This window comes from Camponotus vicinus, unplaced genomic scaffold (assembly GCF_025532165.1).
Source record: "Camponotus vicinus isolate PSW18456_S1 unplaced genomic scaffold, iyCamVici1.0 SCAF_4, whole genome shotgun sequence".
In the NCBI taxonomy this organism is placed as follows: domain Eukaryota; kingdom Metazoa; phylum Arthropoda; class Insecta; order Hymenoptera; family Formicidae; genus Camponotus; species Camponotus vicinus.
Window position 1 is genome coordinate 2,531,022 of NW_028141976.1, and position 17,913 is coordinate 2,548,934.

Here is a 17,913-nt window from a genome sequence, read left to right on the forward strand (position 1 = left end):
CTCTCTCTTTCTCTCTCTCTCTTACGCACACACTCCGCCATACACACATCGCGTGTAGCAATCAGCTGATTGCAACGTCGGACGGCCGGCGATCCGGAACAACTTTTCATTATTAAAATAACGTTATTTTAAGGAACACGTATTTCTGACGTAATTCTAAGACATTTTCTTCTTTACCAAAATTTTATTTAAAGCATAATTTTATGTTATAAGATAAAATAGTTAGCGACTCATGCGGTGATAATCACCCGTCGGGCGGTCAGCTGCGCCCGCGCTCGCGGCACGCCGCGCCGCTCCTGCCTGCCTTCTGTACCCGACGCGTGATTTACTAACTATTTTTGCTCATAATTCAAAAACTACGCTTCAAATCAAATTTTGGTAAAGGAAAAATTGTCTTAGAATGGTGTCAGGAATACGTCATTTTAAAGACATAATGTTTTTCAGGATCGCCCTGTAGGTAGAGCGGACCAAACTAAATAAAAAAATCCTCTATCATTTTGCAATTTTTGCAATAGTTAACGAGTTATTAATTATTAAAAATCGCCACATTAGCCCAGTTTACTGTCGAATGTAAGCGCGCGGCAAGATGCGATCACCCAACGATTGAGGTTGCTAGGCTTCTAATTTGTAATAAATATTATCACTTATAATAAACAACTTCTCGCGCCTAGCAAATTCGATCATTGAATCAGCCGCATCTTGCCGCGCGTTTGTATTTGATAATAGGCTGAACTAATATGGCGATTTTTTATAATTAATTTGTTAACTATTGTGAAAATTGTAAAATGGTAGAGGACTTTTCGACTTAGTTTGGTCCATTCTACTTGCATACGAATTTAGTCCCCATCATTTTGAGATACCCTGTATATTATACATCATTTTATGTAACATATTTTAATGTTTGATATTTATATCTTGATTGTTAATTTATAGGTCGTCGAATAATAAACAAGATGTCATGATTTCAAATAAAAATGATGAAATAGAGATGATTACTTTTGCGACAGATGAGATGTTAGAATCAGTTCAACTTGAGGACTCCACTGTGTAAGTTTTTTACTTTTAATTTATAGTATAAAAAATACACGTTTTTATATTTATCTACACATTTTACTTTTTTACATATAAATATTGTATCTCAGTAGTTAATAAATTCTGATACATTGTTTATATAAGTGTATGTGTGCGTACATATACAGGGTGTCTCACAACCTCAGTACAATATTTTATTAGTGTATTTTAGAGGTAAAATTGAATAAAAAATTCTATTTTAGATGTAAAATTGAATAAAAAATTCTAATATAAATATGCTGAGGTTGTAACAGTTTTTGAGTTATAAGCGATCAAAATTTGCCAATGATATATGCACTGAACTACACATATACACATGTTTCAATTTGTCATTTATTATTGATTTTATTTTTAAAATAAAATTAGCTGAAAAGTCAATCACACTAATTTGAAAAAATCATTAACAGATGACAGATCGATAAATGTGTATGTTTAGTTATGAGCCTGAGCACGCGAGTTCTATGCTATATCATTCAAATTTTGATCATTTATAATTCAAAAACTATTATAGTCTCAACATTTTTATATTAGAAATTTTTACTCAATTTTATTTCTAGAATACACTAATAAAATATTGTATCAAGGTTGTGAGATATCTTGTATAATTATATGTATATACATATATTTAAATTTTTTAATATTTTGAAAAATAAAAAGATGATTTTAAAATCTTTTTTAGAGAGGTTATTGGTTTCATTGATGAGATTGATGGTCCGAAAATTGTTGGCAAAGCACAACATTATCGATTGCTAAAATTTATTTTGAACAATAATAGTTGTCATAGAATTCAAGTCGTGGTATGGAATACTGAAATTGAACGGATTCAGTTTCACATAAAACCAAATCGAGTAAATATATTTAAATATACTTTTTATTCTTATTTAATTTAATATACAATAATAATAATAATAATTATATATGTTACTTTCTAATCTAATATTACTTTATATATACTTTACAGATTATTCATATTGATGGAGCGAAAGCTAAAAAAACGAAAGTACCAGAGTTTAATCAAGGAACTCTTCCTTACGAACTTATTATTCGTTCGAATACAATTATTAATAATTTGGGATCGTTTGATCTTAAAAAAAAAATTCACGCAGTTCAACCTAAATTGATAGAACTATCAAATATTCCGGATCATTTGAATTCATGTGTTCGTAAGTAATTTTATTATTAACATTTTTTCTTTTGCGTCTAAATTTTTTTCATAATTATTAATATATTATATATAATTTAATATTGTCATATATAGTGTTGGCAAAAAGTTAAAAACGGTTAAAAGTTTTGAAAAATATTGATTTATTGGAAAAATGTTTAACACCATGAAGTAAACTTAAAAAAGTCTATTGGATGATTCATTTGACCTTAGGATGATATTGAAAAACACGATTCTCGTCAACATAAAAATCTTAAATGAAAATCCCTAATTTTTACATATTTTTGCAGCTTATCTCAAGAGCTTTCCAAAATACTGTAATAAAGTATTTTTCTTTTACTTTTTGAGTTATAAGACTTGAAATTTTTTGACATAAAATGTAAAATATTTAGTTTTTGGTAATCTTATCTTAATACTTTTTTTTCATGCACGGAATAATGAGACCAATTAATTGGTGTGAAAAAAACACAGTTAATTGAAAAAAAAAATAAGGCAATAATTGAGTATCCTGACTTTTTACATTTTATATCAAGAAATTGAAAATTTTAAGCCTTATAACTCAAAAAGTATTCAAGAGAAAAATGTTTTATTATAGTGTTTTGGAAAGCTCTTGAGATAAGCTACAAGAATATGTAATAAAAATTAGGGATTTCTATTTAAGATTTTTATGTTGACGAGAATCATGTTTTTCAAAGTCATCCTAAGGTCAAATGAATACCATCATCTAATAGATTTTTTTAAGCTCCCTACTCCATGGTATTAAACATTTTTCCAATAAATAAATATTTTTTAAAATTTTTAACCATTTCTGATCTTTTTGCTAGCACTATATATAGTATGTTCTAATATTTATGTATGTTTTCTTCTATTACATTTTCTTAAAATAAATACTTTTAATAAATACTTTAAATAAAATATTTTTCAGTTGTACGAGGATATATTAAAACAAGATTTAATACTTTATCAAATAGTTTCAAAACTATTGGAACTGGATCGATTACAGATGGTAATTTCAAATTAGAGATTCAAATTGCTGAATATGAAGCAAATGATGGTTTCGAAAAAGGAGAAAATGTAGAAATAAAAGGATATGTAAAGAATTCAAGTAAATTATATTAAAAATTTTAATTTCGTAATAGAATATTGTATCATTTTTGGATTTTTATGAATTATGTATTTATTTTACAGATAATATCTTTTATCTTGATGTGGAAAAAGTTTGTGACATTAAATTGATAGGAAACCAAACGTTATCATTGGCACTGTTATTGCAAGGTACAAAACCTATTATGAAAAGATCATTTCCAAAAGAAGATGAAACTTTTGATTCGCTAACTAACAAGATTATTCGTAAATAATTTAAAAAGTATTCGTCATGTTTTCAATGAGTTTTTGTTTTTTATTTTTAGTTTATAAATAATTTTTAATTTATTAATGTTATGTTAACTTAATTAACTCAACGGTTTTTGCGAAGTTATCGAACTATTTACTGGTGAGATTTTTAACTGTAATAAACTTGTATAATAACATATTTTGGTTTACTTGATGTTCTCTCGATGTTTATAACTAAATCCCTATAAATTGTATTATTGTATATGTATATTGTATAATTTATTTATACAATGAATAAATTACATATTGTATTACTATAAATAAAAAATATTATAATTATATTATTATTTATTTATACAATAAATAATATATTATTATAAATAAAAATATTATATAAAATATAATAATATTATTTATTTATTTATATTTTTTATTTGTATTATTTACATTAATTCTCAGTTCCGATCACTTCACTTTTGACTTTTTTTGCATAATCCAAGTCCTCGTTATGCGTAATTATTCGATAAATTATATGTATGTGAAACGCTGAAAGAAAAGATAATGTATTTACATTAATTCATCGTTCATATAAGATTTAAGTAAAATATTTATTATTTGCTTATCAATATTCAAGTTTTCTCTTTCTTTTAAAAATAATAGTGAAATCTTGAATGTATAAAATTTATTGAGTTATGCGGTAAGCTTCACGAAATGATGTGTTTTGTTATGTGATATGACAGTTTGTGTTATGTTGTACGAGGTTAAAAAAAGTGTGGCGCTTTAAAACTTCTGCAAATTTATACAAGAGTAAGTGTGTAGAATATTAAATTAAAATTAATATTTTTTATTGTTAAATTAAAATTAATTTTTATTTCTATTGTTAACTAATAAAGAAATACAAATTAACTTTTATATATTACAACTTATATGTACAACTTTTTTCATTAAATACATTAAATAATTAAATACATGTAAAAAATTAAATATTAAGAATGTAGCATACAATTTCTATTATAAAATCTTTAATTATAATATTAAATTTCTTCACGCACAGACAAGAAGCACAATTGCAAAAAAGAAAAAAAGTATATCATGTATACCCCATATCCGTCCTAATCTGACACACGCCAGTATCAAGAAAGTATATAACGCCTCGATCGATCTCGGTTGCAACTATCAACAATTTTTGCCTTCGGTGAGAGCAACCGCATCTCGTTTCATCATACACACGAGTTAAAATCGACGAGACTAAGCTCGACTAGGCTCGACTCATCTTGGCAGCGCGAAGCAAGTATACTAATACAGATTCTCGGCTTAGTAGTAAACACGAAAAATAAAAGAAAAATTAAATTTTTATCATTATCTTAAGTCCCCCTTGAAACCATACAATTTTTATTTGAAACATTTTTAAAAAATGCGAAAATTAAAATGGGACACTGCAATGTATACAGGGTGAGTCATTTTAAGTTATCCACCCCAATAACTTTTTTATTTTTGATCGTACAAAAAAATGTTTCAAATAAAAGTAGTTTGACTTAAAGGGGGACAATGATGGCAAAAATTTGATCTTGGATAATCATTTGAAAGTTACATAAAGGTCACCTTCAATTTCTTAATTATAAATTCCCATTTTTTATCGCATATTCTTGTAACTTATCTCGAGAGCTTTCCAAAACACCATAAGAAAGTATTTTTCTCTTAAATATTTTTTAAGTTATAAAGTTTGAAGTTAATAATTTTTTGACATAATATATAAAATATCTTGTAAAATATTCAGTTTTTAGTAATCTTACCTTACACTTTTATGCTTGGAATAATGAGACCAATCAATTGATATAAAGAAAACACATAGTTACTTTTTTAAGAAAAATTACGCAGCTGTATGTTTCAAATTACATATTTTTTTTAAGCAACTATATGTTTTCTTTGCATCAATTGATTAATCCCATTATTCCATGCATAAAAATATTAAGGTAACATTACTGAAAACTGAATATTTTACAAGATATTTTACAATTTTATGTCAAAAAATTGTTAACTTTAAACTTTATGACTTAAAAAATATTTAAGAGAAAAATACTTCCTTATAGTATTTGGAAAGTTCTTGAGATAAGCTACAAAAATGTGCATTAAAAAATATGCATTTCCATTTAAGAAATTAAAGGAGACTTTGTAATCTTCAAACGACTGTCTAAAGTCAAACCAATAATATTATCTTATGTTCCTCTCGAAGTTAAAAAACTTGTATGAAACATTTTTTCGTATCTTTCATACTTTCTAAAATATTTAAATGGATAAATTAAAATAAGCCACCTTGTATATGTATATAAGATGTTTCATTTATCTCTTACACCTCAAATAATTTTTTTATTTTTGATTGTATAACAAAATGTTTCAAATAAAAGTTGTTTAACTTGAAGGGGAACAGAAGATGTCGCTACTGATATTTTTTTAAAAAACCAATGTTAATTATGTTTATTTAAATAAAATTACTATATTTTTTTATATAAATTGATTCTACGTAACATCTTGTGTAAAAAGTTATAAGGGTAAAATGGCTAAAAAATGAATAGTTTACGAGATATTTTATATTTTAATTTGACATAATCTTACGTAAATTATGAAATATCTCGTAAAATATTCATTTTCCAATCTTATCTTTTAATATTTTTATGCACAAAATAACGAGAGGAATCGATTGGTGCAAAGAAAACACATAATTGTTCCAAAAAAATATATAATTTATACATAACTATCAACTACATTTTTTTTAATAACTATAGATGTTTTTTTTACATCAATCGATTTCTCTTATTATTTTGTGTATAAAAGTATTAAGGTGAAATAATAGGAAAATGAATATTTTACGAGATATTGCATAATTTACGTAAAATTATGTCTAAAGTATCTCGTAAACTATTCACTTTTTGGCCATTCTACTCCTATAACTTTTATATAAAATATTGCTTAAAATTGATTTATATTAAAAAAATATAGTAGTCTCATTTAAAAAAACATAAATAACCTTTAAATCACTTTGAAAAAAAGCCTTTTGAAAAAATGTCAGTAGTAGCGTCTTTTATCCCCTTTCAAATCAAATAATTTTTATTTAAAATATTTTGTTGTACAATTAAAAATAAAATAGTTAATATTTGAAGTGTAAGAGTTAAATAAAATATCCTATATATGTATATATATATGTATATTTGTATACAAAGGATGTCTCAAAAGTCTGAAAACAGTCGAATATTTCATAAACTATATACATGTTAGAAAAAATCTTTCAGACATAACTTGTAGGGCTTTAAATGACACATTATATAGTAATATTAATGTAACCTTGAATAGCACCATCAAGATCACGAAAAAATTACTTTGAATTTTTTTTAATGAAAATCCCTACTTTTATTTGCATATTCTTGTAGCTTATCTCGAGAGCTTTCTAAAAAACTGTAATAAAATATTTTTCTCTTAAGTATTTTTTGAGTTATAAGATTTAAAGTTTACAGTATTTTGATATAAAATATAAAATATTTAGTTTTTTGTAATCTTACCTTAATACTTTTATGCACAGAATAACGAAACCAATCAAATGATGTAAAGAAAATATAATTGCTTTAAAAAAAAATTACATAATTTGCAACATATTTTTTTTTAATCAATTATGTGTTTTCTTCACACCAATTAATTGATCTTATTATTCTGTACATAAAAGTATTAAGGTAAGATTACCAAAAACTAAATATTTTATATTTTATGTCAAAATACTGTAAACTTCAAGTACTATAACTCAAAAAGTACTTACTTAAGATAAAAATATATTACTCAAAAAAATTAGGGGAGCACTTTAAAAATTGCAAAATTTGATGATTTTCAAGAAGTCATATCTCTGCTTAGGGAGCTTGTAGGACAATGTTCCTAGGCGCATTTTAATAGGTGAAGCCTCTACTTTAAAGAGGGTAAGGCCGCATTATTCGTTTCATCGAACTATGTTTCGTATGAGCTCCAAAATCAGGTCGTAAAAAAATTCTGAAAATTTCATGACTTTATAGTCGTCCACGGATAAAGCAAGGATGGAACCAAAAATGCCACTACATTAGCTTTAAAGTAGGAAGCTTTTCCTTTAAAATGCCGTCAAGAACATTGTTCTATCATACTTAGGAGCCAAGTTATAACGCGAATGTCGGCGGTATTGCTCAAAATTATGCAAAACGCAATTATTTGAAAACGCGATAACTCGGCTCCTAGGTATGATAGAACAATGTTCTTAGCAGCATTTTAAAGGGAAAGCTTCCCACTTTAAAGCTAATGTGGTGATATTTTTGGTTTCATCCCTGCTACAAAGACGACTACAAAGTCATGAAATTTTCAGAATTTTTTCACGATCTAATTTTGGAGTTCACACGAAACATAGTTCGATGAAATGAATAATGCGATCTTACCCTCTTTAAAGTAGAGGCTTCATCCATTAAAATACGCCCAAGAATATTGTTCTACGATCTCCCTAAGTGAAGATATGACTTCTTGAAAATCATCAAATTTTGCAATTTTTAAAGTGCTCCCCCAATTTTTTTGAGTAATGTATTATAGTGTTTTGGGAAGCTCTCAAGATAAGCTACAAAAATATGCAATAAAATGTAGGGGTTTCCATTTAAAAAATTCAAAATAATTTTTCCGTGATCTTGATGGTGCTATTCAAGGTTATATTAATATTACTATGTAATGCGCTATTTAAAGCTCTACAAGTTGTGTCACAAAGATTTTTTTCTAACATGCATAGTTTATAAAATATTCAACTGTTTTCAGACTTTTGGAATACTCTATATGTATACAGGGTGTCCCATTTTAAAAGTTCCACCCTCATAACTCATCAGGATCAACGTTTGAAGGAACACGACTTGGATAAAAGTTGTAGGGAACAAAGGAGGCTATCTAATAGTGGCCTTGGATTCGACATTAAAGGTCATTTTCAAGGTCATTTGAAGGTAACATTTAATTTTTTAAATGGAACTCCCTATTTTTTACTTATTCCTGTAGCTTATGTCGAAAGCTTTCCAAAACACTATAATTTAGTTTTCATTAAGTACTTTCCAAGTTATGAGGCTTGAAATCATTTCTTAATTTTACGTAAAACGTAAAATATCTTGTAAAATATTTATTTTTTGATTATCTTACCTTAATACTTTTATGTACAAAATAATGAGAGGAATCAATTGGTGTAAAGAAAATACACAGTTACGAAGAAAAAATATGTAATTGTTAATTGCAAATTATATATTTTTTCTTCGAAACAACTGTGTGTTTTCTTTACACCAATTGATTCCTCTCATTATTTTGTACATAAAAGTATTAAGGTAAGATAATCGAAAAATGAATATTTTACTAGATATTTTATGGTTTATGTAAAATTTAGAAATTATTTCAAGCCTCATAACTCAAGAAGCATTCAATGAAGAAATACTTTATTATAGTGTTTTGGAAAGCTCTCAAGATAAGCTACAGGAATAAATAAGAAAAAATAGGGGGTTCCATTTAAAAAATTGAAGGTGGCCTTCAAATGATCTTGAAAATGACTTTTAATGTCGAATCCAAGGTCACTATTAGATAGCCCCCTTTGTTCCCTACAACTTTTATCCGAGTCGTTTTCCTTCAAACGTTGATCCTGAAAAGTTATGAGGGTGGAACTTTTAAAATGAGACACCCTGTATATGTATGTATACATACACATATATACATCAGGGTGTCTCCTACGTCGAGGTCAATCGCTCAGGAGATGAATAGAGATCCAAAAACAAGAAGCGTCGTCTACAATAGGTGGAATAAGTTTGACGTAAGAAGTAAGAGTAAGCGTAAGAAATAAAAATAATTCATTTCGCCCTTACTCCAGTTCTCTTAAACCGAAAATAGTTCTCTTACTCTTAAGAGAACTATTTCCGGTTTAGGAGAGCTGGAATAAGGACGTAAGCGAAATGAATTATTTTTATTTCTTACACCTACTCTTATTTTTTACACCAAACTTACTCTACTTATTATAGACGACGCTAGAAAGATAGTTGATATTGTTAAATATAGATCCAGAAATGTTGTTTTCGAGTTATTGCCATTCTTACGTTGAAATTTGAAATTGCTTTGTTTTCGAATTTTTTTTATCAAAACTGAAATAAAAGAGTTTTCATGTTTTATAACATATAATTAATTTAATTATATTATGAAATTCATTAAAACCATTTCTTGTTTTAATTTCGACAAAATAAGATTGAAACATTTTGTAATACATTACGTTCAATACTCATAATGGAGATTATAAATTTCCAATGAAATTTATCTAATATCTATATATTTAAACATATAAATATTTACTTTTTGCAGTTTAAAGAGAAAGAAAAAGAGAGAGAGAAAGAGAGAGAGAGAGAGAGAAAGAACAAAAAAAGGTGAAAAAAAAGAAAAGTAAGAAAAAAGTATGTATATATACAAATCTTATAATATCGTAAAAGTAGAAAAAAAATTAAATTATTTACATAATTACTAATATTTAATATTTTCTTTTTCAGAGATCCAACGGAATAAGTTAAAAATAGAAAATAAGCTAAACATAATATTGAATTGAATTTTATTTTTATTTATTTAATTATTTAATTAAAATTGGCTTTAACTTGAATTAAAATTAATTTTAATTTAATTTAAAATTGACCTTAACTTGAATTGAAATTGGCTTTGACTTGAATTAAAATTGGATTTGACTTGGATTGAAATTGGCTTTGATTTGATTTAAAATTGGCTTTGACTTGATTTGAAATTGGCTTTGATTTGATTTGAAATTGGCTTTGACTTGATTTGAAATTGGATTCGATTTGATTTGAAATTGACTTTGGCTTGATTTGAAATTAGCTTTAGCTTGATTTGAAATTGGGTTTGACTTGATTTGAAATTGGCTTTGACTTGATTTAAAATTGGCTTTGACTTAATTTGAAATTGGCTTTGATTTAATTTAAAATTGGCTTTAATTTGGATTATTAAATTGAATTGATTTTGATTTAAATTGTTGAAATAAATTTAAAATTAATTTTTATAAAATTATTGTATTCAATTATTTTTGATTTTTAAGTTAATGTCAAGTTGAAATATAATTAAACTAATTTGATAATAATTATATAAACGAAATTAATATTAAATTAAATTATTATTAAATTAAATTATTATATTAATGTATATTTATATTGTGATATTAAATTGAAATTTTAATTATTTTAATTATAGCGCTCGAGAGGCTATTATACTTTTATTATTTAATTATTTGATTATTTCATTATCTTATTATTTATTATTTATAAGTTGAATTTTATGTACAAAAAATTAAATAAAAGATTTATTATCATTTTTATTTGAAATTTATATATATTTTATTATATTTTATTATATTATTAATTTTAATTGATATTATCTAAATAATAATTATGCCTCGAAGAAAGATAGTTCGATCTGTTGAAGAAGAAGAGGAATATCAACGTAACAAACGAGAAAGAAAGGCAAAATGTCAAGCTGAAAGACGAGAAGCAAAGCGAAAAACGCTTATGAAAAATTCTCAATCTTTGTCAAATGATGAAATTTGCTTAAATATAACACAAACTTCTGCAAATTTTTCAAAAAATATAGTAGTAGATTCTCAAACTTCTACTTTACTTACAGAAGTAATATATTCAGCAAATGAAACAGTTACTACTGCGTCACAAGCAATTAATACATCAATCATTACAAATGTTCCTATAATAAAAAATAATAATGAAGTTAGTATAATAAATGATAACATAAAGTTATTTAACGATGATATTAATATAATTAGAAATGTTCATAACTTAAATATAGAAACTCCATTAAATAGCAATACTATTTGTTCAATACCTAACACATCAAATAGATTAATAAACTTAGATAATAGGATTGCAAATTATATTAATTTACAGGAAATAACATCACAAAATGATATAATAAATGATAATAATAAAAGTAAACAAATAAGATGGTACGAAAAAAATCGAGCTTTAAAAAAAGGATATACGGATATTAATCATCACATTATTCAATTAGAAAATATTGTAGAACATTATATAGGAGAAATGAATTTATATTGCGAACATTGTGGTGCGAAACATTTTAATTCTGAAAAAGTAGTTAATAAAGAAAGCTCATTTAAGGATTGTTGTAGCCATGGGACTATTGAATTAAATCCTTTACCTCAACCTCCGTATGAACTTTATAAATTATTTACTGGAAATCATCCAAAATCAAATCATTTTTATAATCGTATTCGTGGTTACAATAATACATTTTCATTCGCATCGTTTAATGCAAATATAGCAGATTTTAGTGCGCAAAGATATGGACCTTATTGTTTTAAAATTCAAGGACAAATCTATTATCAAATTAATACCACGTTATATCCGGCACCTAACGAAACACCAAATTATGGACAACTCTTTATTGTGGATAGTAATGAAGCAACAGAGTGTCGATTACATCAAAATTCGAATCTTGATCAAGAAATTTTATATTCAATAGATAATATAATGCGTACAAATAACATTTTTGCACAATCTTATCGAATGATGCACGAAGAAATTCAAATGCAACAGCAAACATCTGATAACAATATACGTGAATTACAATTAGGATTTTTAACTAAAAAAGGCATCGATCGTGGCCGATACAATGTACATAAGATAAATGAAGTTGCAGCAGTTTTTTCTACTACAGCTGATGGTGAAATTCCTGAAACCTATGTAACAATTTATAATAAAAATACTAAAACATTAAAACAAGTCAGTACGATGGATCCAAATGTAGAACCATGGATTTATCCATTGTATTACCCATACGGTAATCAAGGTTGGCATGATAATTTACAACGTAAGAATAGTAATAAACGAGTAAGTAGAGCTGCATACGTAAAATATCGAATAGCTATACGTGATAATTTTAATATTTTCATTATGGGAAGACGATTATTTCAACAATGGCTGGTAGATAGTTATATAAAAATTGAAAAAGACCGAATTAATTATTGTAAACAGAATCAAAAACAATTGCGAGCTGAGACTTATCAAGGATTAATTGATTATTTAGCAAACACCGCCAATAATAACGATGCTCACATTGGAAAAATGATTATACTCCCATCGACATTTGTGGGTTCACCGCGTAATATGTTGCAACATTATCAAGATGCGATGGCTATTGTTCGGAAATATGGAAAACCAGATATCTTTGTTACTATGACTTGTAATCCAAATTGGCGCGAAATTAAAGAAAATTTACTTCCAAATCAACAACCTGCAGATAGGCCAGATATATGTGCTCGAGTATTTAATATAAAAAAAAATTATTTAATCGATGTTATCGTTAGACAAAAATTTTTTGGTGAAGTTTTAGCATACGTTTATGTAATAGAATTTCAAAAACGTGGATTACCACATATACATTTATTGATTACATTAAAACAGAATTGTAAAATATCAAATTCTGAAATAGTTGATAAATTTATTTCTGCAGAAATTCCTGATCCTAATGAAAATGAAAGTTTACATAATGTTGTAATGAAACATATGATTCATGGGCCATGTGGAAATTGGTGTTTAATAAATGATAAATGTTCAAAACATTTTCCAAAACCATTTCGACCTGAAACAACTATGGATGAAGATGGTTATCCACAATATCGTCGAAGAAATAATGGATTGCTGTACGAAAGACCTAGACGATATGTTGTTGATAATAGATATGTTGTTCCATATAATTCAACACTCTTACTTTTATTTAATAGTCATATTAATGTTGAAATAGTTTCGAGTATAAAATCTGTAAAATATTTATATAAATATATTTATAAGGGTCACGATGCTGCGTCTGTAATCATTGGAGAAAATATAGATAAAACAATAATACATGATGAAATTCAAGATTTTATCGAAGCTCGATATGTTGGACCCGTAGAAGCGTGTTGGCGCATTTTAAGTAAACCTTTACAAGAAAAAAGTCACGCTATATTTCGTTTACCAGTTCATTTACCAAACGAACATAATATTATAATCGATGATAATATTAATAATGATGCGATAAGATTTGCTGTAGAACGAGTAACAATGTTATTGGATTATTTTCAGTTAAATGCTCGAGATGAGGAAGCAAAACAATATTTATACAGTGATATTCCATCTCATTATGTATTTAAAAAACTTACAATTAACGGCAGAACTATTAATCGCTGGGAGAAACGTCAAAGATATTTTAATTGTATTGGTCGTATGTATTCCGTTAGCCCATCTCAAATAGAATTGTTTCATTTACGTATACTTTTACTACATGTTAAAGGAGCTACAAGTTTTCAACAATTAAGAACAGTTAATAACGAGATACATCAAACTTTTACTGCTGCATGTTTAGCATTAGGACTCATAGAAGATGATGAAGAATGGTATCGCGCAATGAATGAAGCAAAAATTTGGATGATGCCAAGACGACTTCGTAATTTATTCGTACGAATTTTGATTCATTGTCAACCAGTTCATCCGAAAAAGTTATGGGATGAGTTTAAAAAAGATATGTCAGAAGATTATATAAGACGATTTGGACCTATAATAGGAATAAAGAAGGTTTATAATTATATTATTAATTTACTTCAAAAAGAAGGATCAAATATTGCTAATTTTCTTGAAATTGAACAAGAAATAGAAGAACAAGAAATAAACGACGAAGAACAAATTGAAGAAGATATATCGATAGGTATGCGACAATATGAACAATTAAATATAGAACAAAAAGAAATTGTTGATACTATTTTAATAGCAACAAGTAACAATAGTAATAACTGTTTTTATATTGATGGTCCAGGTGGATCTGGTAAAACTTTCATTTATACAACCTTGTATTATCTACTTAAAAGTAGAGGAAAAATAATTAATACGATGGCATTTACTGGTATTGCTGCAACATTACTTCCAAATGGGAAAACAATACATAAAGTTTTTGGATTACCTGTACCTCTTTTCGCTGATTCTACATCAAACATTAAAGTTCAATCTAAAGAGGCTGAAAATTTAAAACTTGTAGATATTTTTATTATAGACGAAGCTCCTATGGCACCACGCTATGTATTAGAAATAATGGATCGAACATTACGTGATATAATGCAAAATGATTTATATTTTGGTGGTAAAATCGTTCTTCTTGGTGGAGATTTTAGACAATTATTACCTGTAAAAGAAAGAGCTACGCGTTGTGAAATTATAAATTTATCGATAAAATTTAGTATTCTATGGAAGCAATTTAAAATATTTTCATTGACACAAAATATGAGAACTTTACCACAGGAAAAAGAATTTGCACAATTTTTACTAAATTTAGGTAATGGTTCTTTAAATGATCATTCAGATAATATTCATATTCCAGAAAAATGTATAGCAAACCCAAATTTGGATATGGTTAAAGACATGTACGGAGACATTATAAAACATAAACAATATAAAACTATGGCTAATTACGTTATATTATCTGCAAGAAATGCCGATGTTAATGAAATAAATGAAAAAGTAGTAAATTTGTTGGATGAAACGACGGAAAGAGTTTATACAAGTATAGATACTCTTGAAACGACTGGAGATAATCAAGATATATATGAAACAATTCCGATAGAATATCTCAACTCTTTAAATCCAACGTGTCTTCCACCTTATCAATTATGCTTAAGAAAATATACTATTGTCATGCTTATTAGAAATCTTAGTATCAGCGAAGGTTTATGCAATGGTACAAGATTATTGATTTTAGATTTAAGTAATAACTTATTACGCTGTGAAATTTTAACAGGTAATAAGATTGGAGAAATAGTTTTTCTTAATCGTATCACTTTATATTGCGAAAATGTATATCCATTTACTTTTAAAAGAAGACAATTTCCAGTGAAATTGGCATTTGCTATGACAATAAATAAATCACAAGGACAAACTTTCGAAAAAATTGCAATAGATCTTCGAAAAAATATTTTCAATCATGGACAACTGTATGTAGCATTTTCACGAGTTCGTTCTTGGGATTCATTAAAAGTTTATTTAAAGGATGATAATTTGTCCAAAAAAATAAAAAACTATGTTTATAAAGAAATATTTGATTAGCAAAACATAACAAACGAAAAAGTGATATATAATTATGTTATAATAATGTCAAAGATAAGAAAGTAAATAAAAATTAAAAGAATTTTTGTTTTAAATATTTGTATGTGTAATTTAATTAAAAAATAATAATTATCGTTTTATAACATTTTAATTGCATTTAGAATAAAAATTAAAAAATAAAAAACAAATAAAAAAATTTAATATTAATTTTAATTTTTTTAAATTAACGAATGAAACTTATATTTTAATTGAATTTTAAAATTAATAAAATTTATTTAATTAATTTATGAATTCATTTAATTCATAATAATTAAAATAAATCATCATTAATTACTTATTAATCATTTGATTATATTTAATTTTTTATATTATTTAAGTAATTATTTAAGTAATGACGACTAAACATGGCGCGCGCGTTAGCGCGCGCTGCGTGCTAGTCCTTTATAAAAAAAGTCATGTAGACGTGAGAAGTTTGCGTTTCGAGTCGATATGTATCGCTTGTATTGTTGCCCCTTTTCCGCGCGCGTGATTGGCGGTCGATGATGCGAGAGTTGATTGAATGTTGTTGAGTTCGGTGACAGTGCGGTGACAGTTTGCGAACAGGGTTATATTAATAAATATAATAATATAAATATAATAATGAAGAATAAAGGAAAAGAGAGAATGAGAATGAGAGAGAAGAGAGAATGAAGAGTGACGAATAAAAAAGGTATGTATTATATCATATAATATTATTTGAAATATAAAAAAATAATAAATACTTATAAATTTATATTATTACACGTGTAAATTAGTTATATCTTTTTTCAGATAGTTTGATCGATGGAGTTAAATCCGTGCGAAGAAATTTTAGACGCACAATGTCAGTCAACTACTCTTATTGATACTCTTATTGATAGGAGTGTTTGTCTTTGTGTTGGATGTTATTTTGAACAAAATATTTAATAATTATATTAAATTGAAGAGTTATTAGGTTATTGCCCCACCCTGTATATACACTAATATATATAATATATTTATTTATTTATTAGTTATTTATTATCTAATTATTATTTATTTATTTATTTATTTATTTATTAGTTATTTATTTATTAGTTTATATCTGTTACTATAGGTACACATATATATTAATTATGTTTTATTTTTTAATTTATTTTAAGAAATTTTACATAAAATTGTATTTGAGAATCATGTATAATTATAATTTAATAAATAATTATAACTAATTGAATTATATATAAGAAATTGAATAATAAGTAATAATTATGAAATTATAAAATTTATAATAACTGTTCGAGAAACTAAAAAGTAATTTGCATTTCCGATGGCATCGTGATAAAATTCAATTAGTTAAAAATCGATGTTAATATCTAATGAAATTCGAAAATTCGAATTCAACGGGCGTCGAAAATCTTCTCGAATTTTCGGTCCATTAGAAAAACTCAACCGCTCGCGTTATCTTCCGTTTTTTGTGTCTTATAAGAAATGCTTGTAATAAACATTAGTCAAAACAACGTCAACCGTCGACAAAGTCAGCGTTGCCCACGAGCATGCGCGCTCATACGTCACGATCAGCTGATTGCCAATCAGCTGATCTAAAAAGACTGCGCGCATGACAACCGCGAAAAAGTCTACGTCAGATCTCATCGGCGACCAATTATACGCGACGCCCTGAGGTCACCGCCAAATCTGAAACCTATTGGTCCACGTCGCAGCGGGCCCAAAATTGCGCACGCTATATAACGGACACCGCACGTGGGCCTCCCAAAAGTCTAGCACTTTTCGCCGCTTTTAGCATTCGCAAAACCGCTCTCAGAAAAACCGCTTAATCCGCTCAGTTACGCCGCTTGTACAATTTTGGACTTGTCACTTCTAAATTTCAGTTCCTGAAAATTTTTATACATATATAGATACATTCATTTATTCTGTTGTGTAGTGTCTGAATAATAAAATCTAAAAATACAAAAAAAATTACGTGGTGTAAAGCCCTTCAGTTTTTTACTAAACTGTCATTAGTTGTCCGTTTGTCGTGCTCTCTAAACTCGTCGCTATCGCAGTAATCCGCGCAAACAATAACACATTTAAATATTATAATTATATTTAAATAACTATAGTAAATAACGAAATTTAAATTTTATTTTATTTTATTTTATATTCGTTGAATTTTAATTGGAGTAATTCCTT

At 26.7% G+C, this 17,913-nt stretch overlaps 1 protein-coding gene across 5 annotated transcripts in view; it reads left to right on the top strand.

Annotated features, from left to right (window-relative positions):
- LOC145970096 (uncharacterized) overlaps window positions 1–17,913 on the top strand; it is a 96,063-nt gene that overhangs the window by 4,063 nt on the left and 74,087 nt on the right. For 2 of the 5 annotated variants that reach the window (XM_083096562.1, XM_083096563.1), the window contains exons 3-7: window positions 934–1,047; window positions 1,751–1,919; window positions 2,033–2,234; window positions 3,159–3,338; window positions 3,422–3,904. In XM_083096562.1, the coding sequence (XP_082952688.1) occupies window positions 934–1,047; window positions 1,751–1,919; window positions 2,033–2,234; window positions 3,159–3,338; window positions 3,422–3,591 (835 nt within the window). In that variant the 3' untranslated portion in view covers window positions 3,592–3,904. Of the gene's footprint in view, window positions 1–933; window positions 1,048–1,750; window positions 1,920–2,032; window positions 2,235–3,158; window positions 3,339–3,421; window positions 3,905–4,305; window positions 4,373–4,619; window positions 4,853–17,913 lie in introns of those variants that run through there. The other 3 variants (XM_083096566.1, XM_083096565.1, XM_083096567.1) reach the window with 3 other exon arrangements.